Raw genomic sequence first — 26,499 nt, 5'->3', positions numbered from 1 at the left:
CAGCAATCCTCTGAAATAGACATTATTATTTCCCCCCACTTTATAGATGAGGAAACTAACGCATAGAAGGGTTAAGTCTGAAATCACACAGTGAAAAAGGGCAGAACAGAATCCGAACCCAGTCTCATTTCAGAAGCAGTGAGTTCTAACCACTAAGGATGTGAAAAAGCTTTATACACTAAAGCCTCCTAAAAATAATGAAGGACTAGTACTTACTGGACACTTATGTGCCAAGTGATATTTAAAGAGCTCTACATTCATTTAATCTTTATGACCCTCTGTAGTTGTTCTAGTATTATTCCCATTCTGTAGATGAGGAAAAATAAGGCACAGAATGTTAAAGAACATTCTTTAAGCAAGAACCATCTTGCTTGGGGTCGCAGTACTGCTAAATAGTAGAGATGTGATTCAAACCCTAGCAGCCCAGCTCACTCCTTTCCCCACCCCTTATTCCTTTATCATCTCTTGTGGAAGAATGAGCAGACTCTAAGATTCTGAGAGGCCCAGGAAGTGGCAGGACTATAACCTGTGCCCAAACTCCAGCCCAACCCCAGGACAGGTTCCAAATCCAGCTTTCACCATGGGTTCCAGACAAATAGAGTGAGAAATGCCTATCAGAAGTCTTGTGGCCAACTGTGACACTTGAATTGATCTCAAATGACATGATAGAGTAGAAGGAGCCCAAGTATACAGCTTTTGCCTACAAACCCAGCTTTTGCCTACTCTCCTTGGAACCAAGAAGGGTACTTACTCTCTCTGAGCCTCAGTGACCTAATCTGTAGAATGGAGATGCTGATTATACCCACCTTGTTGGTTTGCTCAAGGACAGAGCATATGCCTAAAGAGTAAAGTGCAGAGGGCTGCTTCCTAAGTATTATTCTCCCAGCATCAACCAGCTCAGAACAGAGACCTGTCCTGTGAACTCAAACCATCTCCCACCAGTCTAATCCTCCAACTCTACCTACCCCAAGTCTCCTTCCGTGAGTCAGAGCAGCTCCTTCCTTAAATTTCTGTGAGACTAGGGGAGGGGGAAATAGCTAAAGGAGGCTGGAAGCCCAGACCCTGAGCATGAGCATCAGGTTCCTTTTTCTGGAATAGGAGGACAAGTTGCTTAGCAACACAGCAGGAAGTTGTCAGGGAGGCTTCAGGGAATGCTGTCCTTTTTTATCCTGCAGTACAGAGATATCTGAGGTGACACTAGATGGGGAAATGAATGGGGAAAGTGGGGAAGGGTCTGAGGTCTGATAGCAACCTCTGGACCTCATCCTCCTCTCTTATGATCAACTTTCCAATACCCTTACCCTTTTCCCTTGGTTTTCTACCTTTGACACACAGGCAGAGAGACAAGTTCTGGATACACCTTGCATACACATCTGTGCAATGACCACATCTGTGACCATGTATCAAAAACTCAGGACCACCTTATATGTATTGCACTTTACAGTTTACAAAGCACATCCATAGACGTGATCTCACTGATACTTACAATAGCTTTTTAAATTCCTGTACGACAGGGGCACGGGGAGGTCTCAAGGTCTCACAGTGAGGAAATAGCAAGGCCCAGATTTGCTGAAATCTCAGCATATTTCCACTCCATGTTGAAGCATGGATGTTAGTACAGGTATTGGCACACATATGTGTGCATGCAATTCCATATCCTCACATTTTGAAGGTTTCATGCCTAGTGTCCTAAGATGCCCCCAGATGCACCTAGCCCCACTCCTGGTCACAAAGCAAGTGCAATATAGAGGCAGGGTTCAGCTGTTCTTCCCTGATGGCAAGAGCCAGCCTGGGGCAAGGGCATCCTTAGAGTGTGGAATCCCAAAAGGGACCTGGCCTGCTGGCCCAAAAGCTTCAACTCAGGAATACTGCTGGGCTGGGCCTGGCTGACATAAGAGTCTACATGCCAGCAGCTGAAACAAGTCCCTTGGCTGGCATTCCAGAGAGGTGCACATGGGTCCCACTGGACCCTTGCCTGCAGCAAGGAGTAAACACATATCACTGAGGCCATAGATAGCTCATGGGAGGTCCCCGTCTCCAGAGCTCCCTACTGCCTCAGGGGCCAGCAGAGCTAGTCTTGGCAGTGCTGGGCTCCATTCTGGACTCTGTTTTGGTCCCTTTTCCCTCTGTCAATATTTATTAATAGTGCTGACTACCATAGGAATCGTTGTTACCCCAACAACAGTAATATTATCATTCTTGTTACAGTCATTTGATAGATGCAACACATCTGAAATCCTTGTTTCTATCTGATAGGTGAGAAAACTGAAGTTCAGAGAGGTTGAATAACTTAGATCGATTAGTTAGTTAATGGTAGAATAGGGACTCAAACCTCTGATTCCTGGTATGTTGTTCTGTGTATCACATCACACTGCCTTTAAATGTTTGGGCAGAACAGGGAGGAGGGGTGGGGTGAAATGGGGAGGAGTTGCAAAGGAACATTTGGCCACTCCATCCTTTAACCTCAAATTGCACATGGCCAGGACTATGTAGGCCAATATGCTTCAGAACAGTAAATTTGAATAATTATTTTTATTAAGGGTTTTTTTTAAGATTTTATTTATTTATGAGAGAGAGAGAGAGAGGCAGAGACACAGGCAGAGGGAGAAGCAGGCTCCACGCCAGGAGCCCGACGTGGGACTCAATCCCAGGTCTCCAGGATCAGGCCCTGGGCTGAAGGCAGCGCTTAACTGCTGAGCCACCCGGGCTGCCCTGTTTTACCCTTCTAACCTTCTCATCACTGTGACCGCTGAACATTCTACTAAAGGTCCTATTCAGTGCAATATGACAAGAAAAGATATATGCTATATGCAAAATATTGGAAAGGAAGATATTAAAATGTCCTTGTTTGCAGAGGCTATGACTGCCTACCTAGAAAATCCAACAGAACCAACTGGAACACAATTAAAACTAATGAAGCTAGTATATCCAGTAACATACAAGATTAACATACAAAATCTTATGATTATTCTACAACTCTATAAAATTAAGGGAAAGAATTGGGAATAATAGGTTTACAACAGCAATAAAAATATGCTCCTAGGTAAACCTAATGAAAAACATAGGAACAACTAAATGAAGTACATGACAAATCTCCACTAAGAAACATGAAGGAAGACCTGAATAAATGGAACACTTAGCATGTTCCTGGGTAGAATGACTCAATATTGCAAAACATCAAACCTGTCCAAATTGGTCTAGAAAAGTAATATAGTCCCTGACAGACTTAGTTCTAAAGTTCTTCTGGACTATGTTTAAGAATAGCTTAGAGGGGGCTGCCTGGGTGGCTCAGCAGTTTAGCGCTGCCTTGGGTCCAGGGCATGATCCTGGAGACCTGGGACCGAGTCCCACATTGGTCTCCCTGCATGGAGCCTGCTTCTCCTTCTGCCTGTGTCTCTGCTTCTCTCTCTCTCTCTCTCTCTCTCTCTCCTCTGTGTGTATTCTCATGAATAAATAAAAAGAAATAAAATCTTAAAAAAAAGAATAGCGTAGACAATTTTAGCAAAAGAACAATAAGCTTACTGCAAAGCTCCAGTTATTAAAGGTGTGGTTTGGCACAGAAATAGTTAAGTAAACCAATGGAACTGAGTAGAGCCTTGAAACAGACCCATGTATATGTGGGGATTTCATAAAAGATAAAGATCGCATTCACTGTAGGGAAAGGAAGACTTTTCAAAGGTTAGCACAACTTGTTATTCCTTTGGGGAAAAAATAGTTATATCTCTACTTCTCACTACATACAGAAATAAAGTCCAACATAGATAAAGAATAAAAGTATAATTGTATACTTACTGGCAACCAAAGACAAACATGGAAACTGTCACTATTTCACATTTAACTAAGTGCCAGGCACTGTGCTAGTTCTCCCTGTTTAAACAAAGGATATGAATAAGTTCATGTGAAGAGAAAATTTTCCCTAGGTTTTTTATTTAAATAAGGCATAATGGTCTCCTATGGCACTTATGCCAACGATAGAGGAGTGTTCTTTAAATAGTCTTTGAGGGATCCTTGTGAGTATGTATCCATGCTGCGTGTGTGTTCATGCACCAAACATGCTGCGTGGATACCTACACATGTTTGCTGTGCTAGATAGCTATCCAACTTTACTTGTCCAGCAAAGGACATTCTTAAATTCTTGGGATTTGGAAAGAGTTTGAGGAGAGGAAAGGGAGTGAAGAGATTTTGAAGATGTGTGAGAAAGAAGGAGGGCAGCGTTGGCCAGACACCATCCAGCTCCATTTTATCCTTCCTTCCTTCCTTCCTTCCTTCCTTCCTTCCTTCCTTCCTTCCTTCCTTCCTTCCTTCCTTCCTTCCTTCCTTCTTTTCTTCCTTCCTTTCTTCCTCCCATCTGTCCTTCCTTCTTCATTTCTTTCTCTGTGTCTTTTTTTTCATCATGATTTTCCTTCTTGTTTAGGTAATAATATTCATTATAAAAAACTAGGAAACTCAAGAAAATACCGAGATTAAAACTGATCATTTAAAATCCCACCACTCAAGGAGAGCAACTATTTAGTAAACATCTTAAAAGAGTCTATTGCTGCACATAAACACACAACACATACACCAATCATTCAGTGTAGACCTATTGACTGCATACTGCATACCCAGCCCTATGCTAGGTGCAGAGAATCCAGCAGTGAACAAGACAGACCTTCTATTGAGAGGATACAAAATAAATAAGCAACAAAAAATGATTGGGGGTGACAAATGCCAAGAAGACAATAAGTTAGGGGTATGTGAAGAAAGGTGGCTATGGGGCAGGCTGAGATGAATTCATCAGGATGAGGTGGCTATTTAAGCCAAGATCTGAATGATATGAAGAGGACAGCTATTTAAAGGTCTCTCTCTCTCTCTTACACAAATAGGACCATATGATATTGTTTTTAACCAGATATTTTCATTTTATCATGGTCATTTTTCATGTCAATAAACATAGATTGATGTATCATTTTTAATGGTCCATAATATCCCAATGAATATTGATCTATACAATTTACTTAATCTCCTACTGTTACATCCATTTTTTTTATTATGATAAACAATGTTACGATAAGCACCCTTGTGTCGGGTCCTTTCTTTTTTTTTTAATTTATTTTTATTTTAATTTTTTTTTGGAGGGGGTCTTTTCCCACTTATTTCCTTAGGGCAAATTTCTGGAAATGTGAAGCAGGGTCAAAGAGCATGCTGCCTTTCACATTTTGATCCCTTGCCAAGTAGCCCTCCAAACAGACTGAACTAATATGTGCATGTGCATATATACATCAATATAAGAAAGTGCATGTCTCCTCATGTTTTTATCATGGTTGACATTTTCCATTTCTGAAATCCTCATCACTATAAGACATGCAATCTCCCATTACTATTTTTACTTGAGTTTCCTGGTCAATAGCTAAGTCTTTTTTTTTTTTTTTTGCAAAGTCTCTTTTTATGTGTTCATTGATTATTTACATTTTTGGTGTGAATGACATTTTCACAGTTTTGATTAATTTTCTACTGAAAATATATTCCATCAGCTTATCACTTGTCTTTCAATCTTACTTATGGTTTTTTTTTTTTCTATTTCTCTAACATTCAAGAGCTGAAATGGAGTCAGATGAATCAATCTTTTCCTTCAAGGTCTATGCCAAAAAAAATGTTCTCCCCCAACCCAAGATGCAGTAGTAACAATACTAATAAATAATCCTTGTTTTCTCTAAGTATTTTTATTCAATATTTGACCATTGCCATATATTAACTTCTACTTTCTAATTATGCAAACAATATACTAATACATTTTTATTGTAAAAATTAAACTACACAGATAAGGTACATGTCCTCTAGACAAAATCAATCCCAGTTCTTCCGAGAAGTCTTTTATAAGAGTGATGTATATCTTTCTCAAGCTTCTATTACACACACACACATAAACACACACAAATTAAGGGTTAGTTTTGTTTTGCTTTTGCATAAATTGTACTGTATATATTGTTTTTTTACTGTATATGTTGTTATGCAACTGTTATTGATACTCCATGTTTTGTAGATCTTTCATCAGTACATCCATTCTTTTTAACTGAATAATGTAGTATTCAGTAATATGGCTGTATCAAAGTTTATTTAACCCCTAACATACTGGTGAATATTTAGATTGATTCTAATTTGTCGATCTCCAAGCAATAACATAACAAAAATATCTTTGTCATGTCTCTATGTGCACATATTCAAGTATTTCTCCAGGGTTGATACTAGAAGTCAGAACTCCTGAATAGAAAGGTATGTGCATTTAAATTTTTAGTAGGTACTTTTAAACTGTCTTCTCTTCTAAGTATTTTGTAGCTCTTTTTCTTTACATGAAAAGAAACAATCTGGAATTTATTTTGGGGTAAAGAATGAGGAAGGATTGACTTTTTTCTTCATATAAATGACTACCCACTTGTACAAAACCATATGCTGACCAATCCATCTTTCCCAATGGATTTGAAATGGTGTCTTTATCATATTTTAAATTCCCATGTATGCCAGAGTTTAGCTTTGGATTATCCATTCTATTTTATGATCTATTCCTATGTCAGTGCCATATATTTGAACTACCTTAGCTCTATAATACATTTAAATATCTGGTAGAGCAAACCCTCCATCATTACTCTTCTTTCTTATGTTTTTCTTGATATTCTGTTTTTCTGGGATCATACATACATTATTTTTTTTAAGGAGTAAAATGTAGAAAAATTATAATGGAATGGATGATAACCCCCTCCTACCTTTTAGGTGGTCATGTATAAAAATGCACACAGAGAAACTAGTTTTATGAATTATGGACTTGAAGCTAAATATCAATTACAAGAGACTGTGACCAAGAGGTATAAAGAAATGAAGGGAAGGGAGTGTTAAGAGAGGGGAGTAACTATTGTGGGCAATATCTCCAAGTAGAAAGAGACCTTAGGAGTAGCTAATTATTAAAGAAATAGTGGCAAAAATCCAGGGGGAAAAAACCCATGAAAGCCCAAACTAGATTGGGGGAATTTTAATCCAGAAACTAAGAGGTTAAACGTAAGCCAGAGGAAAGAAAAAAACAAAAAATAGGGGTGGGGTTGCTGGAGTGAAAAATTAGCCATCCAGTCTGCAAGTGCAACAGAGAGACTGACTCCAAATCTCATCAATGTATTAAATTAAGGTCAACTAATGTATTGAATCCTGAGACTACCCCTGCAGTTTATCTATCTTGTATCTAATCTTTCATCGCTGGACTAAAACAATTTTCTACCCCACATTTACATGCCTTGCCTGTGTGGGTACAGATGACCTTCTTGTAGGATGTTTAGCAATGTGCTGAAAGGAAGGTAATGGTCTTAATGAAAGTCCTTAAAGTGTTAATGCCTGTTGTCTTGAGGCCATTCACAACAAATGTTGTTTATCATGTATAAAGGGATCAAGAGCACCACTTAAAGTGGGATGTGTAAAGATGGTCAGTCCTCCATATCTGGCTCTCAGCTGTCTTTGGTCATGGTGGCATGGTTGGAAGGGTTGCTGTGGCAGCCTCTGTTGTAGAAATCTTCCAGAGATGCCCATCTGGGTGCCTGAGGCACAGTCCCTGTAGGTAGAGGCCACAGGATGTCCCCTTGGATATTGCCAGATGCTCTGGTTGCTGGGCACTCTGTCTGGCAGGCAAAGCGATTACCATGACAACCAACACCCCCGCCCCCACGTCTGTGGTTTTTTTTTTTTTTTTTTTTGCATTTCTTCTTTCCCATTAAGTACCAAGGTATTCCAGGGACAGGCAAGCATAGCTGTCAGGACAAAATGTCCTCTGCTCCAGGAAGAGGGGCCCGGAAGTAGGCAGTGGAGATGTGTACTTGTTACGTCTGAAGGAGCCTTCATCAGTATAAATGCATATATACCTGCTTTCTGGGTTAAAATGTGTGCCTTTGGTTGTATATCCATGCAACAAATGGTCAAATCACTGTTTATCCATACATTTGCTTTCCTGCTCCCCTCCTCTCTCTGCTGCTCCTGCGCTGGGAGAGTCACCCATTTGCCAGGGGAAGTGCTGAGTCATGGCTCTAGCTGGGTTTCTGTCTCCTATTCTCCATCTCCATTCTTTCCTCAGTCCACTCCTCACCCAGGCTGGGCTCTCTGTAGAGCTCTGAGCCCTCTTCACCACTTCCCTTCTCAGCCTGGAAGCACTTTCCTGAGGTTCACTTCTGGTCAGTAAAGAGAAGGCACTTTACTCTGTTTCTGCACTTTCTCCGTTCTCACCTTGCCTTCTCAAAAGACTGCGCTTTTCTCCATGTGACCACCCCTCCCTTAGAAAACAGGAGTCTGACCAGGTTTGACCCAGGAGGCTAATTCTTCCATGTATTCATGCTGATCCTCCTCCAGTTGCTTACCCCCTAATCGGATTATGGCAGTGTCTCATGCCTTGGGGCAAGGCAAGGAAAGTGAGATTTAATTTGACACCACGCGCTGAGGCTTTTTTACATTCTGTCTCCAAGTGCCAGACCACAGGTTCCAGGAGGTGTGTGTGTGTGTGTGTGTGTGTGTGTGTGTAGTAAAGGGAGGATGCTGTGCCTATGGGTTCAGAGGCAGTACCTAGTGATCTCTCCAAGAGCAGGATGTTTGGGGGTCTCGGTAGTCTCTCTTTCCCTCCCACTTCAGACTTTTAACGCAGAAGTTCCAATTAAGTAATCTTGCTAACTAGTTCCAAATAAGGCAGATAAGGATTGTTTCCTCCGCTAGAGTGGGGAGAGTGGAAAGGTGGCCCCGCCCGCTCAGTCTGGTTGCTATGGCGACAGCCGCGGGGTGACCCAAGTGCTCCTCCCTCCCTCCTCCCAAACCCAGAAAGATGACGGCACCGCGCTGACTGCGCCAAATTCCAGCCAATGGGCGGCTGCTCCCGCCTTCCCTTCCGCCAGCTCTCCCCCTCCTCCCCCCCGGGAATTCGATTCACAAATCTGGACTAGGGATTTCCGGCTCCAGGCCGGGTGCAAGGGCGCTGGGCCGAGGCCGGGGTAGAGTCACGGTCTGTCCGCTTAGGAGGGCAAATGGAAGCCGGCATCCTTGGGTTTTCGGGCGAGACTCCTGTAACTCGCCATCAGAAGAGATCACAACCTACTCCCAAATTATCCAGAAAATCTAGTTGAAGCCGAGTCTGCAACACCTCCTGCCCCTGCAAGCCCCCACCCCGCCCGAGCGCGCCGATCAGCACCACGGACAGCGAACCCAGGCCTAGTCTTTCAGGGCCTCTCCGGGTTCTGACTCCTGATCCTCGAGGTCTGGGCGACGACCAGGGTCAGAGACGCCAGCGCTCTACTGGAGCCAGGCCTCCTTGGGCCAACGAAACTGAATGGGACGCTTAGCCACGTGGCTAAGAAGGCAATGGGACAGGAATCTTAGGCTAAAGAGCTTATTTCTCTTCTTTCAACCCCAGAGAGTGGCTCCTGTCTTCCAGGCTGCCTTAAGCAGGGATGGACTTCCCAAGGCTATCCTGGGTGGGCGTGTGACTGAAACGGCCTTGAAACAACCCAGTGGGCTGGAGGAGGGGTGTGGAGCTGAGTGTGACAGTCAGGTCCTACCTGAGAGTGGTGAGCACAGGCTTAGTCAGGCCTGACTAGACTCTAGACAGTATATGTAGTGGGGAGAGGTGGAGGAGGAAGAGAAAAGCAGCAATCATCACTAGCTAGTTCTACTTCAATAGACTACTTTGTAAAGGGTACAACTTTTGCTGTCCTCATCATTTAATCCCTAAATAGCCTGGGCATTAATGAAGAGCTAGGTGAGACAAGATGGAGGCATAGTGTGCGAGGGGATTCAGCTTTGTCACCAGGCCTCAATCTTTAGCTACTTTACTCTCTGTAAGATGGAAGCCAGTGTGGGGGCGGGGGGTGGGGGAGAATAGCAGTTCTCAGGGACCTTCCCCACCTTCCCCACTAGGCCCGTGGGGGTCATCCTGCCCTGTCTGTGACAGTTTCACTCCCAATCCCACTCCCTCCCTCCTGGGGCCCAAAGAAAGGCCGGCGCAAAACCATCTGCAGGCGCTTCCAGCGCTTTATAGTTCTCTCCGGGACAGACGGACAGACAGACAGTGCAGCCCGCGCCGTCGGCCCGCATCATTGGCACCTTGGACACGGCACCAGGCCCAACCCAGTCCCTGGTGCCCTCCCGGGAGGATTCCGGTCCGGCCTCAAATCAGCACCTCAGACAGCTCCCGGCCCAACACCCACCCCTCCCCCCTCCCTCTGGAAACAACCAAATAAATTAAAAGGGGGAGGAACAAAAACACCTAAGGATAAGGAAGAGGGGCACCCCCTCCCCCAGAGTAAAAAGAGTTTGTGTCTCTCCCGCCCTTCCTCTGAGGCTCCGCCGCCGCCGGGGTGGCCTCCTAGGTTGATTTGGCTCCCAAACCTCAGCCTCCTGAAGCCGGCATCTCCCTCCCCCCCCAACTCCCGGCATGCAACACGTTGGAAAAAGGTAGAGAGAGGAGGTGGGGGTGGGGCGAAGGACCATCCTGGTGGTTTTTCTGGCTCCTGGGGCTGCAGTTTCTCCCCGCACCTCAGTCAGTCCAAATCAAGAATTAATATTCCCTTCGGTCTGGGAAGGAGGATTGGCGGGGGGGGCGGGGGGCTTAGTCGGGGGAAGAAATGCAAGCTGACATAGGTGGGGGGGTGGGGTGGGGAGGTAAGCAGACAGGAGGGAAGATGGTGACACATGCCAGGAGCAGGGAAAAGGGAACAAGAAGGGGAGGAGGGGACACAGGTGCCGAAAGAGAAAGGGGGGCAATAATAGTCAGGTAGGGGGTAAGATGGAGACGGAAATACACACCCAAGGTATAGGAAAATGGAACGGCAGAGAGGGAGATGGGAAGGCAGACAGGGAGGAAGACGGAGATACAGGAAGGAGGCGAGGAAATGGCCAAAACCGAGGGAGATGGACTTGCGGACACACACGCAAGGGAAGGAGGAGACCCGGGTAGAATTGGAGAGATGGGGGCACAGGCAGACAGGGTGAGGCTGGGGGTCCCCCTTCCGCGGTCATCCCCCCACCCCCACCCTATGCCCAGCAAATCCAGAGCCGCGGCCTCTGGCGTCCTGGCCTCCACCTTCCCCTGCGGGACAGGGGCGGCTCCTCCTCCGGCCACGGCGCGGAGCGGCGGCAACAGCGGCGGCGGCTTGATGGTCCCGGGGGCTCCGAGTGCGTGTCGGGGTCTGGGGTGGGGGGGCGGGCGCGGCCCTTGGGAATCCCTAGCGGTCCAGGTTCATAGTCCAGTGCTTGGCTCCGGTCGCGCAGCTGTCCCTGGCGGCCGAGGCGGCGGCGGGGGCCGCGGGCGCGCCCCCGCTGGGTGGACCCCCGGCGCCGGCGGCGGCCTCGCCCTCGTTCTTGAGGTCTTGAAAGACCTGCGTGAAGAAGTGGGGGTCGGCGTTGAGCCGCAGCATCTGGGGGCTGAGCCGCTGGATGAGGCGCAGGCAGCGTTGCCAGAAGCGCTCCTTGTCGGGCTCCACGAGGAAGGGCTTGAGCGGGTAGGAGATCTCGTTGCCCATGTAGGAGTAGGCGAGGTAGAGGCAGGTGAGGAAGGCGGCCTGCAGCTCGGCGGCCGACGCCAGCTCATCCCCGCGCAGCGACTCGCGGCACAGCAGGTACACGAACACCAGGTTGGCGGGCGTAATGAAGGCCTGGTCTTGCCAGCCCTGCAGCAGCAGTGAGCGGTCCACTCCGCGGAACCAGCCCACCAGCTCGCCCGGGCTCAGCTCCTTGAGGCGGTAGCAGCGGCGGCACACGAAGTCGCCCAGGCAGCGCAGCAGCTCGCCGGTGGACGCCTGCACGATGACCCGCCGCGGCGAGCCCCCGGGCACCGGCGGGGCCGCCTGCGGGGCCGGGGGTGGCGGCGGCGGCGGCTTGCCCCCGCCCGAACCCGGCGGCGGGGCGGCCGCGCTGCCCCCCGACGGCGGCTCGCAGGTGGCTGCGGCCGCGGGCACGGTGGGCACCGGCACCGCCAGGGGCTTGGTGGCGCCGCCGCCGTCGGGGGGGTCCCGGCCCTTGCGGAGAAGGTTCTCGCGATTGCGTTGCTGGACCAGGGGGTCGGGGCCAGTGGACGCCGGCTTGGGCGTCACCTTCTTGCTGCCTTTCTTCTTCTTGGCAGACGCGGCCACCAGGCGCTTCCAGGTAAGCGCCGAGATGAGCACGGACGGCCGCTTGAGTCGGCTCTCGCCTTTGCCGCCCTTGCCTGCTGGCGGCGCCCCGTAGCCCCCCAGCGCCTCGTCCCCCACGGGCGGCGCTTTCTTCTTCTCTTCGGGCAGCCCGCCGGGCCTCCGGCCCTTGGCCGAGGAGGCGGGGGAAAGAGACAGCACCGTGCCCATCCTGCAGAGCGGGGCCGGCGCCCGGGCCCCGGTGGGAACCGCGGGCGGCGCCGCTGTCGCCGCCGCCGCTGCTGCAGCCCCCGGAGACCCGGCGGTGGGGGGCCTAGCCCCGGCCCGGGCGCGGGAACGGGCAGGGGAAGGCGGTTGCTGGGCTGCTCCGCGGCGGTAGCTCTGAGTCCGAGCTGCGCCAGCTGCAGCGTCAGCCCCACCCCTTGGGCCCCGGCTTTAGCCGCGCCGCGCCCCGCCCCACGCAGCCAATCCTCGCCCGAGCTGCGCTCCCGACTGGCAGCTCCCCTGGCCAATAGGAGCTCGCACTCCGATCTCGAGTCCCGCCCCCACCCCCACCCTCGGTCTCTGGTCCTCTGCCCTCACCAGAAAGGGGAAAGGAGGAGGAGGTGGCCCTGGCTCGAAGGGCCTCCTCAGGGTCAGCGCTGGGGAGAGGGGTCTGGCTGGGCCCCTCCTTCTCACCGTCACCCCCCAAGTCCTAAGGCCCTGGGTCGGCTTGTTTTGATGTCCTGGATCGCGAGAGAAGCAGAGGAGCCGTGGGAACAGCCTCCCCCCCTTTTCATTATGTGTTGAGGGCCGTGGGGCAGCGAGTGCCTTCACCGGGGCGCCCCAGCACCTGCTGGGCCCAGCTGCTCTGGCTTCTCCCGTCTGGTCACAGGTCGATTAGCTCAGCTCTCCTCTCCTCCCTTCATCCCGTGCGGCCTCCCGCATGGTGCTTGTGGGTGGGGGAGTGCCGCAGGTGTATCCTTGCTCTACCTGGGATGGGGTGCTGGCGGGCCGGACCTTCCTGCAGGTCACAAACCCCCTCCTTGGGGGCCTTTGCTCTGGGGGCCGCAAGACCCTCAGATATATGCCTGGCTCTGCCGTTGCCGCAGGCCTGATTCTCTGCAGCTGAAGCTGCGGGGAGAGGCCCTAGGCTCGGGTCCTTGGGTGGCTCCTCTTGTGCTCTTCTTCCCCGCCAACACACCCTGGTCCCACACTCAGGGTAAGTGACGAATGATTGGCTCCCGGGGAAGCGCTGGAAATTGAATGGGTTGGTCTCCTCAGGCTCGTTGATCTGTGCGGAGGGAGGCCCAAGAGGGTTGGCTCAGCCTCCAACCCAGGCCTGGGTCCCAGTCAAGGTGGGTTTTCATTGTTAAATTCTTCCTGCCATTCCGATCCCAGCTGCCCCCACTCCCAGCTGCAAGCTATTAGGCTAGGGCCTGCCCGTTCCTCTGTTCCCTCCTCAGCACCCACAAGGCCTCTGTGCTCTGGGCCTTACCTGCAGGCCCTGAGCCCAGCTGCTTCTGGGACTATTCTATCTGCCTTATAGGACAGTGTCCACCCTCCTCCAGCCCTGCTCCCTGTAGCTCCCCAACACAGAAGTCTTCCAAGCTTCATAAGTGGGCCTTGGAGGTGGGTATGATGGGGAGAAAAGCCTCTGCTATGAATTCAGCCAAACCCACAGAATTGTCACCTCCATGTTCCTCACAGACCACCAGAATGACTTCGGAGGATTGCTGCCTGTCGGTCTGTGTGCAAGCATAGGTGTGGGTGTGGTTCCTTACACTCTCGCTGTTCCAGAATCCCCTTAGGCTGCAGCTTCAGCCACCAGAGGCACCAGCTTTTCTCAGCGCTCTCACAGCCTCTGCTCACTCACACCCTCCCGGAGGCCTGTGGTCTGGTTGTCTTGATTCCCTCTCTCTTTACCACGCTACATGTGCAGACTTGTCCCCCATTCCTGACTCAGCACCCAATATGCGCTCAGCAGGGTCTCTCCTGTTCCCTGAGATCTGATCAGTATTCCCCTGCAGCCCAAGCTGACCTATCCCACCTCTCCTTCTCCCCCTAGTTGAAAAAAAAAAAAAAAAAAAAAACAACCCACAAATGTTCCCTCTATTCAGCTCCTGTAATTGGTCCCACTTCCTCCTACAAGGTCTTCTGAGTCAGCCTTTATCTGACACCCAAGGAACCGTAGGCTTCCAGTAGTTAAGGACAGGCCCCACAGAGACGAGTTGCCCTAGCAGAAACACGTGGATTTGAATAGGCACGTGGGTCCTCCCAGCTCTACTCCAGGGAGTCCCTCATTGACGTAAGGCCTATTACTGGTGTCATGCAGAATGATCTATCTGTGCAGCACCCACAGATGTCACCACCAAGGTACCCCCACTCCAGGCTCAGTTGTGGCTCGTGGTATCCTCTGGGTCAGAATCCAGAATCCTCTTCCTTGCTTCAGGGTCCCCAAAATGGGTACCTTAAAAGGTCTTACTCCCCTTCTCGTTCTTCACCTTGGCCCGCCTCAGACCCTCTTTCTCAGGCTCACCCTTTCCACCTCGTACTTTGGTTATCCCTCTTGAATCACTGAGCTCCTACCACTGGGCCAGCACTCTTTCTCAAACCACTACCTTGCCGCCTCTGTCAAACTCTTGAAAATCCACCTCCTCCGAGAAGCCTTTTTGGACTGACTGCAAGGGATCTAGTGCTCTTGCTGATATCAGTCTTTCCCACCTCTTTCCCCAACACCGCTGCTACATAACAACTTGTTTCAGGGCCGGGCTCTGACTCCTGAGTCAAAGATGTGCAAAATGAACATGGATGGAATTTTCAAAGGAAGCAGACAAAACAGATCCATTAAAAAAAGAAAACCCAGCATTTCTGTTTTTTATTTATTCATTCATAAGAGACACACAGAGGCAGAGACACAAAGCAGAAGGAGAAGCAGGCTGTCCGTGGGAGGCCTGATGCAGGACTTGATCCCAGGACTCTGGGACCATGCCCTGAGCTGAAGGCAGATGCTCAACCACTGAGCCACCCAGGTGTCACAACAGCATTTCTGTTATTAAAAAAAAAAAAAAAAAAAAGTTAATGGAGGAGAGAGGGAGCTTATGTCTTGCTTCTAGTTGGGCTGTGTGTAGGGTCTATATTCTATGATTTTTTTTTATTTTATTTTTTTAATTTATGATAGTCACAGAGAGAGAGAGAGAGGCAGAGACACAGGCAGAGGGAGAAGCAGGCTCCATGCAGGGAGCCCGACGCGGGACTCGATCCCGGGTCTCCAGGATCGCGCCCTGGGCCAAAGGCAGGCACCAAACCGCTGCGCCACCCAGGGATCCCTATATTCTATGATTGATTCATTTATCTGTAGTAGTATTTGTAGGTCACTTCTCGTCTGTCCATTTCTCATGGATGTGCGAGCTCCTCCGGGACAGTACTGGCTGTATGAGAACCCACTCCCCCACCTCCTGACCCCGCACCAGGCTCCTTATCTGTCTCCATCACTTCATAGGTTACCTAGAACACCGCCCTGTCCAGATAAATGGTTATTCCTGAAGGCTCTTTAAAGGCAAGAACTTCGGGCCTAGACCAAGAATTGGAAAGCGCAGACCAAGTTATTAGCCTGTGGAGGAGCACAGCCTTACTGATGAGGATCACCACCAATTTCACCGAAGACATGAGCCCTTCACTGACCCGCTCTGGGAAGATGAGCCCCATCTCTAAGGGAATATCTCCGGGCAGTGCTCCTCAGACTCTTCAGCCCCTTGGCTGTTTTTATCTCCTTGTCGGAGAGGCCATAGTCTAGGAAGCAAGAGGTAGAGTTCCAGTCCTTTGAACTCTCTGGGCCTCCTTCTCTTCATATTAAAATGCAGGGATTCCATATATTTTACTTATTATTGGACAAAATGAATATTAAAGAAATCAGATACCATCTTGAGGACTGGACTTAAAAAACGATTCCTAGAGCCGATTCCAATTCTACAATTCTGACTCTAAATAAAACCCATCCTGTAAGTCGGTTTCATTTCCCAGCTCCAGCCCTGTCTGCTTCTCTGTACGGTGTTTCTGCCCAATGGGCTCAGTCTTTGCGCGCGCACAGCATCTGAGAGGCGGGCACTTCTGCAGTTCAGCCCAGGAGACTAAGGGGAGGGTGCTCAGGCTCACAGTAATGTAAATCTCCCAAGGTGTCCCAGGCTTTAGTGGGGCCCCTGAAAAGTTCTGAAATGACAAAGGCCAGGATGCCAGGGTGATTCAGGGACTCCCCAGTAAACATGAAGGCCGGAGGCCCCAGAACTTAAGGTCACTGTGTCTGTCCTATGTCTCTAAGGGGCCCCTACAGAGGCTGATGACAAGGAAGGTTCTTAGAACAGCTAGAGGGGAGGAGACTCAGCCTGGGGATCTGACAGCCTGGATTTTGCTGCCCCCAACCCCGTCACTGGTCCAGTATCCCCTCCCCGGGGTCTCAGCTCCTGAGGTGTGCAAAGGTAGAGGCTATGTACTCACCCAGCCGTGTCCTTCCCTCTCCCGAAGACCTTGGCCCAGGAAAGCTAGGGTGGAAGGGAGTAAGGCCCCAAGAGGCAGTGGAAGGAGAAGCCTTCCCCAGGCAACAGTAGGGGGTGGGCAAAGGGGATGGGCAGAGAGAAGAGGTGAACCTGACAAAGGTTAGGTGCTGCCAGTTATCAAGAGGAAGACCCCACACTCTCACATCCTTCTCACTCCCACAGGCCCGTTGCTAGAAGGACTGAACGGAGGAGGCCAAAGAGGGGTTTATTCTTTAGTAGGAGCAGAGAATGGGGTTGGAAAGCACGGATGAGGAAGTGTCCTGGGGCAGGGAGAGAAGGGACTGATGCTCACATGCCAGAGGCCCGGGATTAGGGGTCAGAGGAGGATGATGATGTGCTGGGGGCTCCTTTTCCTTGCCATGGGCTCGGATTCCTTCCTTCATAAAGCCTTGTCTCCTTTTCAGGTTACCAAGGCCAGCCCTTCTCATCCTCACCCCTGGATCTTCTCTCCCCAGCTCCCCAGCTCCTGACTTCACCTCCTGAGCACAGCACTCTCTGCCCCATCCTTCCAGCTTCCTCTAGTAGCTGTATTTCTGAGTCACCTTGTCCTGCCTCCACCTAGCCCTCTTTCCCCTCCTCCCTTTCTGTACCCACCCCAAGCATCAGCCCCCACTCTGTCTCTTCCCTGCCCCTGCTGGCACCCAGCATAGCACTCCAGATGTAGGAGCAGATCAAGAAGGGCGGGGGTGGTGGCTGTTGCTTTTCTGGGATATTCTTAGCCTGTCTGGGGGCAGGAGCTGGAATCAGTGTTTCCATCTCAACCAGGCAGGTGGCTGCAGGGAAGCTGCTGCTCTAACTGGGTCTTCATCTCATTCCCTGTCCCTTTCCCTGTCCTTCTATGTCTCAGTTCCACTCTGTGAGCACAGACTCCTGTGCCCTGAGGTAGGGAGTTCCCTCCACCCTGGCCTAGCCCCAGTGAGGTCTTAAAACCCTGCTCTTGAAGACTCTTGGGGGGAAAAGGGCTTAGAGAACTCAAGCGCAGATGTTCCCTGGATCCACACACAGCCTTTGTCTCTCTGCCCCAAGTTGGGCTTTCTCTGCCCCAAGAAACCCTGCTTAGCACTTGGTCCATAGACTCTAGTCATGACCATGAGAGCCTTTCTTATCTCAAAATACAGGAATCATTCAGGGGCCCTGGCGTTCTAGGAGCTGTCTCTTGAGAGTCAGAGCCCTTGGGGTCCAGGCCTCCTTTGGGGCTTGAATAAGGGACTCACTGGCCAGATTCCTTTGCTAACAGAGGGAAGAGCCAAGAAGAGATCTGACTCATTCATAAATAGCACAGAATATATTTGTCCCCTTAAAAGAGACAGACAGTGTAGGGGGTCCTATGTGGGGTCTAGAGTCATGCAGATCTAGGTTCAAAAACAGCCCCACCACTTACAAGCTGGGAGATAGGGGACATCTTCTTAATTCTCCTTAAGTCTATAAAAGTAGACCACCACAGGGTCATTGTGAGATTTTTCTGAATCTCCCAATGCTCGTATAGGACATGGGCATGGTGCTTGGTTTTCATAAAATGCAGGTTATTACAAATTACATTGTCACCATTATTTTTACGGAGCAGGAGAGGTTTGACCTGTACCCTTACCATGTGTTTTGTTTTGTCTTGTTTTCTCATCAGCACACTCTTCAGTAAAGCCTGGACACAACCATCATTTCTTTTGGTTTGGTTGAGACCTAAATTTATAGCCGTCCTTTCTTTTTGGCTATTGTCCTGGCAGTTACTCCTACTCAGACCATCCCTGGGGGGTTGGTTTGACTCCTGAGGTGACCAAGACCTGACACCATACCAGGTGCTGGTCCTCTTCTCTGGTCCAGTGGGGGCCTCATTAATTTTGTGAACCTCTGTGTACCTGCTATGTGCCGGGCACCATCCTGGCCCCATATCTGACTTTGTTTTCCGGGGGCATTCTCTGGCTGTACCCTGCTGTCTCTTCGAAGCTCCAGAGACTCTATGTAGCGTCAGTTCCAGTTTTCAAGGGCTTTGAGAAAGTGTTCTGCAGAGTTATAAAACCCATATTAGAAAATACTGCTTCAGAAATTGCAGCCTATGAGGTACTGGGCTAGGTGCTGGGACCAGGACCAAATGTGAGGCAGAGCTTCAGCCTTCAAAGAACACACAACAGAGATGATGGAGACATGAGCAATAATAGTAGTAAATTGACCAGTGTCTTCTGATCGGCTCTGGAGGACAGGATTGGACGATTTGGCTAATCCTGCCCATCCCCCTGCACCTTCTACCGTTGTTGCTAATCCATCTCCAGCTTGTCCTGAATTCTCAAGGGTAAGCAACTACTGGCAGGGAGTTAAAATCAAGTTACCTAAGGTCCAGTACCTCTCCCTCGTGTTGGGTCCTCTCCAGTCATGGCCTTCCCTGTCTCACCCCAAGCTGGGGTGACGATCACCGCCTTTTGAGACAGAGCCCGGCCTCAGCAACTCTCTGATCGCAATGACAGATTACTGCCCTCGGAGCAGGAGAGTTAATGAGTTACTGCATGCATGAGGAGCCCCAGTGGGCCTGCTAACTGGCCCAACATCTTAGGAGCCACTTCTGTTTATCTCCCATTTGTCTAGGATTAGGGGCAGGTGGGGGATGGGCTTCGAAACAGGTTCGTTAATTTACACTTTCTTTTCCCTGATCTCAAAATATAAGGATAATCCTTTATTTTTACCTCCTCTGAGTAAAAAGGCAATTTTTAAAAAAGATTTATTTATTCGTGAGAAACAGAGGCAAAGACACAGGCAGAGGGAGAAGCAGGCTCCCTGTGGGGAGCCAGATGTGGGACTCAATCTCAGGACCCCCGGGTCACGACCTGAGCTGAAGGCAGATGCTCAACCACTGAGCCCCTGGGGCGCCCTTAAAAAGGCAATTCTAATGTTATAAGCTAGAGCCCCACATATATTCACTTTTGATTTCGAGTGGGGAGCAGAGTAAGAAGGTTGTCCCCTAGATTAATTAATTAGCTATTCCTAAACTACTCTGCTCAGCAGAACCACCAGGGGGAACTTTGTAAAAATACAATTTCCATAGGTCTATGTCAGACCTATGGAATCCTAATTTCTTCAGGTGAACTTAAGGTGGCATCACTATCAGAAATTATTAAGAGATAGAAGAAAATTCTGGGAGATGACTAGGTCCCACCTGTTCTTTCTGTTTTGCTCCACTATGGTTGCTGCTGGCCATGCATTCTCTGGTAAAATAATAATAGTAATAGTAATAATAATAATAACACCCTTGTTTACCTTTGGGAAACCCCTTCTTCCATACTCCCAATCCATGTGGTTTTTACCTGCCTAAATTCAACACAGACCTGACCAGCTGCTGTCCTGGTCACAGTGGATGAGGGATGGGCTGGTGACCCAAGCCAGTCCAATGAGACTCAATTCTTGCAGTTTTTCTAGAACTACTGGGAATGAGGTGCCTTTTTCCCCTCTAAGGTTGCTAAACTGGTGTGATGAAAGCCTTAAGATGTTGGCCTCCACATGGAGAGAGGTCATCTGAATGAAATCACAGGGAAAGAGTCAGCGGATAGAGGGAGACATTCCTGGTATGGTTCTAGCTGCTGGATCCAGCTGGGCCTGATACAGGCATGTAATCCAGTAAATGCCCCTCCTCCCCACTTCTTTCCTAATTTCTTTTTTTTTTTTTTTAAGATTTTATTTATTCATGCGAGAGACACAGAGAGGCAGAGACACAGGCAGAGGGAGGAGAAGCAGGCTCCCCGCAGGGAGCTGGATGTGGGACTCGATCCTGGATCCCGGGGTCATGCCCTGAGCGGAAGGCAGATGCTCAACTGCTGAGACACCCAGGTGTCCCACTTTCCTAATTTCAAGGTAATTTGAGTTGCAAATCTAGTATTTGCCAGCAGAAAACATCCTGACTAATGAACTTCCTTCTGGAAATTTGTTGGTAACTTCAAAGAAGTACACATTTGGTCTTAATGGCTGAGGAGAGTAGCCTCTGACATCCAGTAGTCAGTGAAGGACTGACTCTGGAAGAGACCCAGCCTGGAGTCTGACCCCAAGGCCTATCTCCTACTACATTCCTCGGACCTCCCCGTCCAAACCTCAGTGGTGATTGTGATTGGAGTTCTTCATCACGTCCCAGTGGCCCTTCCTCTTTCCTTGGGACAGGAAAGCCATTTCCCTACAGCCTGTACAACCATCAAATCTTCTTTCTGGACCGCTCCCAGGTTGCATTCCTTAGGTATCAGCTTTCTGCTCAGATAAGAAATGTGATGCTTCACCCTCCATCATGCTTCTGAATCAAGTTTGCCTCCAGTCAGTGTAAGAGGTGGCTGTGGCCACACAGAATCATTTGTTATCATCAGGGCCATTAGCACAGAGTCTCTGGGGGGCCGGGGTAGGGGTGGCTTTGAGCTTTAAACTGCCTCAGGATTCTTTTTCTTTTTTCTTAAAGATTTTATTTATTTATTCATGAGAGACACAGAGAGAGAGAGAGGCACAGACACAGGCAGAGGGAGAAGCAGGCTCTTTGCAGGGAACCCAATGAGGGACTCGATCCCAGGACCCCGGGATCATGACCTGAGCCAAAGGCAGACATTCAACTGATGAGCCACCCAGGCATTCCTGCCCCAGGATTCTGTCCAGGACTGCAGAACTCTTTCTCTGACCTGCCTCTGGGGAGCTCTCAGAGGAGGGGTTGGGGCGCCAGTCAAACCAAATCAAAATTTTCAGTTATCATATGGCTCACATCTTTTTTTTTTTTAACTCCAAGGTTATTTACTTTCAGATGACTTGTGGATTATTCTTCAATGGGACAATATTCTCCTATTCCACTCTGGTCTGATACACAATATTCTATTGTTTTTAAAGATTTTATTTATTTGAGAAAGAGAATGAGCAGCGGGGGGGAAGGGCAAAGGGAGAGGGAGTAGCAGACTCCCCACTGAGCAGGGAGCGCCATGTGAGGCTCTATCCCAGAACCCTGAGATCATGACCTGAGCTGAAGGCAGATGCTTAACCAACTGAGCCACCCAGTGCCCCTAAATACAGTCTTGATGGGGATTCTATGGGACTTGGGCATCCATTTATAATTCATCTTTTCATTCATTCATTCATTCATTCAACATAAATTTGAGTGTGTAGAAATTTTTTTTTCTTTTGGTTAAATTAAATCCATCTTCTAGCATACTCTTATTGGGTGGAGGGAAATTCAATCTTAGTTGTTATGGAGACTCCATCCTTCTCCCAAAGGTTACAAGATATTTCTAGAAAGCAGAAGGTGTCTGGCACAGTCCTTTGGGGAGACTCATTGTCCAAGCCCAAAGGGCATCTCAGAGTCTTTCATCTCTACTCTTTCTAGAGTATGACTGAAGGTCAGGAATCTTTAAAATGGTTATAAAATAGATGAAAAGCAAAGTATAAAAAATAACATATCCACCTCCTAGTTCAAATAAAATATTGCCTGTACAGTTTAATCTCCTTATCTTCTCCTCTCCAACAGCCACCAACCCTACCCTACCACCAACCACCCACTCTGAATTTGGTGTTTGTCCTTTCCATATATTTCTTTATTCTCTTACTACATATGTAGAGCCTGATTAAACAAGTGTGTGTGTGTGTGTGTGTGTGTGTGTGTGTGTGTGTGTTATTGCTTACATAACAATTACCACAAACTTACACATTTAAAGGCTTAAGACATCTATTCATTAGCTTGCTTCTGTAGGACAGAAGTCCAGGCAGGCCTGGCTTGGTTCTCTACTTAGAACTTTACAAGGCCAATCAAGGGTGGTTTCCTTATCTGGAGGCTCTGGGCAAGTGTAGGCTTCTAGGGTCATTTAGTTTGTTGGCAGTTCTTGGCAGTTATGGAATTGAAGTTCTCATTTACTTGCAGGCTATTAGCTGGAGGCTGCCCCCAAGTCCGTAATTGTGCATCGAATCTTTATCACACTTGGAATGTCTCTTATTTCCAGCTGGAAAAACTTTCCTGCTTCTAAAGGGTTCATATGACTAGGTTAGTTAGGCTCACCCAGATAGGCTATTTTAAGGTCACCTGATTAGTAACTTCACTTACATCTGCAACAATCCCCTGTGCCATGTAATGTAGCATAATCATGGGATTAACATGGAGAAGGGAGAACATGGAGGCATCTTCAAAACCTATACTATCTGTATATCTATGTATTTTTCTGTCTATCCTTTGAGGGGCAGTTGTCCATATTTTAGCTGTATATAAGTGAAACCATACTATATTAATCTGAAATTTGTTTTTTTGCTTTACTTTAAGTTTGTAAGATTTATCCTTGTTTTTTTCTTTTTTTTTTTTAACAGTTTTTTAAAATTTATTTATGATAGTCACACAGAGAGAGAGAGAGAGGCAGAGACACAGGCAGAGGGAGAAGCAGGCTCCACGCACCGGGAGCCCGACGTGGGATTCGATCCCGGGTCTCCAGGATCGCGCCCTGGGCCAAAGGCAGGCGCTAAACCGCTGCGCCACCCAGGGATCCCAGATTTATCCTTGTTGATGTTGGTCTTTGCTACTACATAACACTTCACTGTGTGAGTAAATTTATTTGTTCTCCTGATGACTGATACTTAGTTTGTTCTCAACTGTTTATGATTACAAACAATGTTGTTATTTTATATATAACGTTTCCCTAGGAATATACCCAGTAGTGAAATTGTTGGGGTATTGGGCACACACATTTTCAACTTTGCTAAATTATTCCCTTGAGTAGTTGACCAATTCACAGCCCTTACCAGCGATGTATGTAAGTTCCTACTGCTCCAAGTCCTCATCAGCGTGTGATACTGTCAGATTATGTGAAATAACCCACAGTAATATATGAACTTTATGTATTAAGCAAATATTTATGAAGTGGCACTGCATGCCAGGCAGTGAACAGAATAGACAAAATCCTCATCCTATAGAATCTCATTTCATGGAAAAGGCACACACACACACACACACACACACACACTGCCTACATGAGATCCCCACTTGGACGTACAGCATCTTGACGTGTCAAAAACCAGCTCCTGATACACCCCCCAAACTGCTCCTGCTGTCACCCCCATCTCTGATAACAGCTGTTCTAGTCAACTATTTGCTTAGGGTAAAAGTTTTGGGTTATCCTGGACTCTTCTTATTATTCACAGCCATTTGTAATCCATCAGCAAATCTTGATAGTTCTGTCTTCAAAACATCCAGAATTCCACATCTCATGACCCTTCTGTCTCCACCTTGGCCCAAGCCACCATCCTCTCTTGCTTCGTTTACTGCAACAGACTCCTACCTGGTCTTCCTATTTTTTCCCTCCCTACAGTTTATTCTTTCCAAAAATTATTTATTTATTTATTCATGAGAGACACATGAGAGAGGCAGAGACACAGGTGGAGGGAGAAGCAGGCTCCCCATGGGGAGCCCAGTGTGGGACTTGATCCCAGGACCCTGGGATCACAACCTGAGCCATCCAAGTGTCCCATCCTACAATTTATTTTCAAAATGACAGCTAGACTAGTCCTGTCAAATGTGGACTAGATCATGTTACTTCTCTCCTTCAAACCCTCCAATGGCTCCTTGCCTTTTCACAGCAAAGGCCAAAGTCCTCACTATGACCTATAAGGGCCTACGTTGTAGATTAAAGATGGCCACAAATTCTTTGACGCTCCTCCCATTGAGAGGTGCATCAGTGCCCACCTCTGATTTCTTGACTCTAGGCGGGCTCCATTATGACTCTGACCACTACAATACGGCAGAAGTGCCACTGTGCCCATTTCTGGGGCCTGGTCTTTAAAAGACTGGCAACTGCTATTTCCTCTCTTGAAACGTTTGCTCTTGGAACTTTTTTTTTTAAAGATTTTATTCATTCATTCATGAGAGACATAGAAAGAGAGGCAGAGACACAGGGAGAGGGAGAACCAGGCTCCCTATAGGGAGTTTGATGTGGGACTCAATCCCAGAACCCTGAGATCACGCCCTGAGCCAAAGGCAGATGCTCAACCACTGAGCTGCCCAGGTGTCCCCTGCTCTTGGAACTTTGAGCCACTATGTAGGAAATCCTACCACTCTGTTGGGGAGACTACATGGAGAGGAAAAGGGGCCCAGCTTGTAGTCATCCCCACCAGGGCACCAGACATGACAGTGAGACCATTTTGGACCCTACAGGCCAACACATCTGCCAACTGAACACTGCTGAGTGACCTCAATTGATGCCACATGGAGCAGAAAAATCACCCATTGAGTTCTGTCCAAATTCCTGACCCACAATTGTGAGATATTTAAAAAATGGTTGCTATTTTAAGCCACCAAATTTCAGATGGTTTCTTATGCAGAAATAGGCAACCAAAAGAGCCTAACTAACCTTGCCCCTGCCCATGACCTCTATAACCTCATCTATTACCTTTTACCTCCCTTACTCCTCTCTAGTCCTCACTGCCTCCTTGCAGTTCCTCAAACCCTCCAGAAAAAGCTTCTGTCCAGGACCTTTGCATGTGCTGTTCTTAGTGTTAATTCTTCCATATACACATAAAATAAAGCTGGATCAAATTATAACTGCTGTTTTGGATATTTTGTTTATAATAGAGAATATTCATCTTTCTATTAAAATATTCTGCTAAAATACACTTTTTTTTTTAGATTTTATTTATTCATGAGAACACACACATACACACACACACACACAGAGGCAGAGACACAGGCAGAGGGAGAAGCAGGCTACATGCAGGGCGACCGACGTGGGATTCGATCCCAGGTCTCCAGGATCACGCCCTGGGCTGAAGGCAGGCGCTAAACCGCTGAGCCACTCGGACTGCCCTGCTAAAATACTTTTAATGGATGTTTAATGTTCGATTGTGCAGATATTTGTTTTACCAACATTTCTTTTGTGAAAATTTTCTAATAATACAGAACAAATGAAAGAAGAGTAGAGCAAAAATCCATATACTTGCCATCTATAGTCTATAATTAACCTTTTACTATATTTGCTTTATTACATACCTATTCCTCTACCCAGTTTATTTTGTTAAATACATTTCAAAATAAATAAGGTCAGGGCTTTTTGATTGGTTTGTCCATTACAGGATTCCTAACCTCTAGAACAGTGCCTGGCAAACAGGAGGCATTCTATAAATATTTGAATCAATAAACTCAGGAAAACTATAAAAATTAATATAGCTCAGTAAATCATACTGTTATACAAACATAATGAGAGACTCAAGTCAGATGTCACCCTCTCCAGAAGGCCTTCCTTGAATGACCCCTATCCCCTGCCAAGCTAGGTTGAGGATCCTCCTCAGTGTTCTCGAACGTCTGGTGAGCATCCATCTTGTTGCATTTAAAGTATTATATTGGGATCCCTGGGTGGCTCAGCGGTTTGGCACCTGCCTTTGGCCCAGGGCGCGATCCTGGAGACCCAGGATCGAATCCCACGTCAGGCTCCTGGTGCATGGAGCCTGCTTCTCCCTCTGCCTCTCTCTCTCTCTCTCTCTCTCTGTATGACTATCATAAATAAAATTAAAAAATTAAAAAAAAATAAAGTATTATATTATCACTTTGTACATCTATTTCCTCTATAGGTGGTGAGCTTCTTGAAAGCAAGTACCATTTCTCATCTGCCTTGATACCCAAGTGCCTAATACAATGCCTTACCTAGTAAGTCACAAAATGGATAACATGTACTGAGTTCTTACCATGGGGGGATGTACTACTCTATGTGTGCTAAATGTATCATGCACTTCATATGTATCGTGACTTAACTGGGTCACTAACTCTATGAGGTCTATATTGCTTTTATCATTCATGTTTTATAGGCAGAGAAACTGGGGAACAGAAAGTTCAGGTAATTTGTCTGAAGTCAACAGCTAGATAGACACAAAATTGGGAT

At 47.9% G+C, this 26,499-nt stretch overlaps 1 protein-coding gene and 1 long non-coding RNA gene across 2 annotated transcripts in view; both read right to left on the bottom strand.

Moving 5' to 3' along the window:
- Positions 1–11,216: 11,216 nt before the first annotated feature.
- Positions 11,217–12,426, bottom strand: CDK5R2 (cyclin dependent kinase 5 regulatory subunit 2). The gene has a single exon (XM_038585114.1). It carries the CDS (start codon positions 12,327–12,329, stop codon positions 11,217–11,219), a length of 1,113 nt encoding a protein of 370 aa, XP_038441042.1. The 5' UTR covers positions 12,330–12,426.
- Positions 12,427–15,091: 2,665 nt separating this feature from the next.
- Positions 15,092–26,499, bottom strand: part of LOC111094349 — a 36,890-nt gene continuing 25,482 nt past the window's right edge. Inside the window, exons 2-4 of the long non-coding RNA XR_005385408.1 lie at positions 18,505–18,648; positions 15,783–15,890; positions 15,092–15,147 (exon numbers count right to left, since the gene is read on the bottom strand). This is a non-coding gene — a long non-coding RNA (uncharacterized LOC111094349). The remainder of the gene's footprint in view (positions 15,148–15,782; positions 15,891–18,504; positions 18,649–26,499) is intronic.

Source organism: Canis lupus, chromosome 37, assembly GCF_011100685.1.
Source record: "Canis lupus familiaris isolate Mischka breed German Shepherd chromosome 37, alternate assembly UU_Cfam_GSD_1.0, whole genome shotgun sequence".
In the NCBI taxonomy this organism is placed as follows: domain Eukaryota; kingdom Metazoa; phylum Chordata; class Mammalia; order Carnivora; family Canidae; genus Canis; species Canis lupus.
This window is presented reverse-complemented; position numbering and strand designations above follow the sequence as displayed.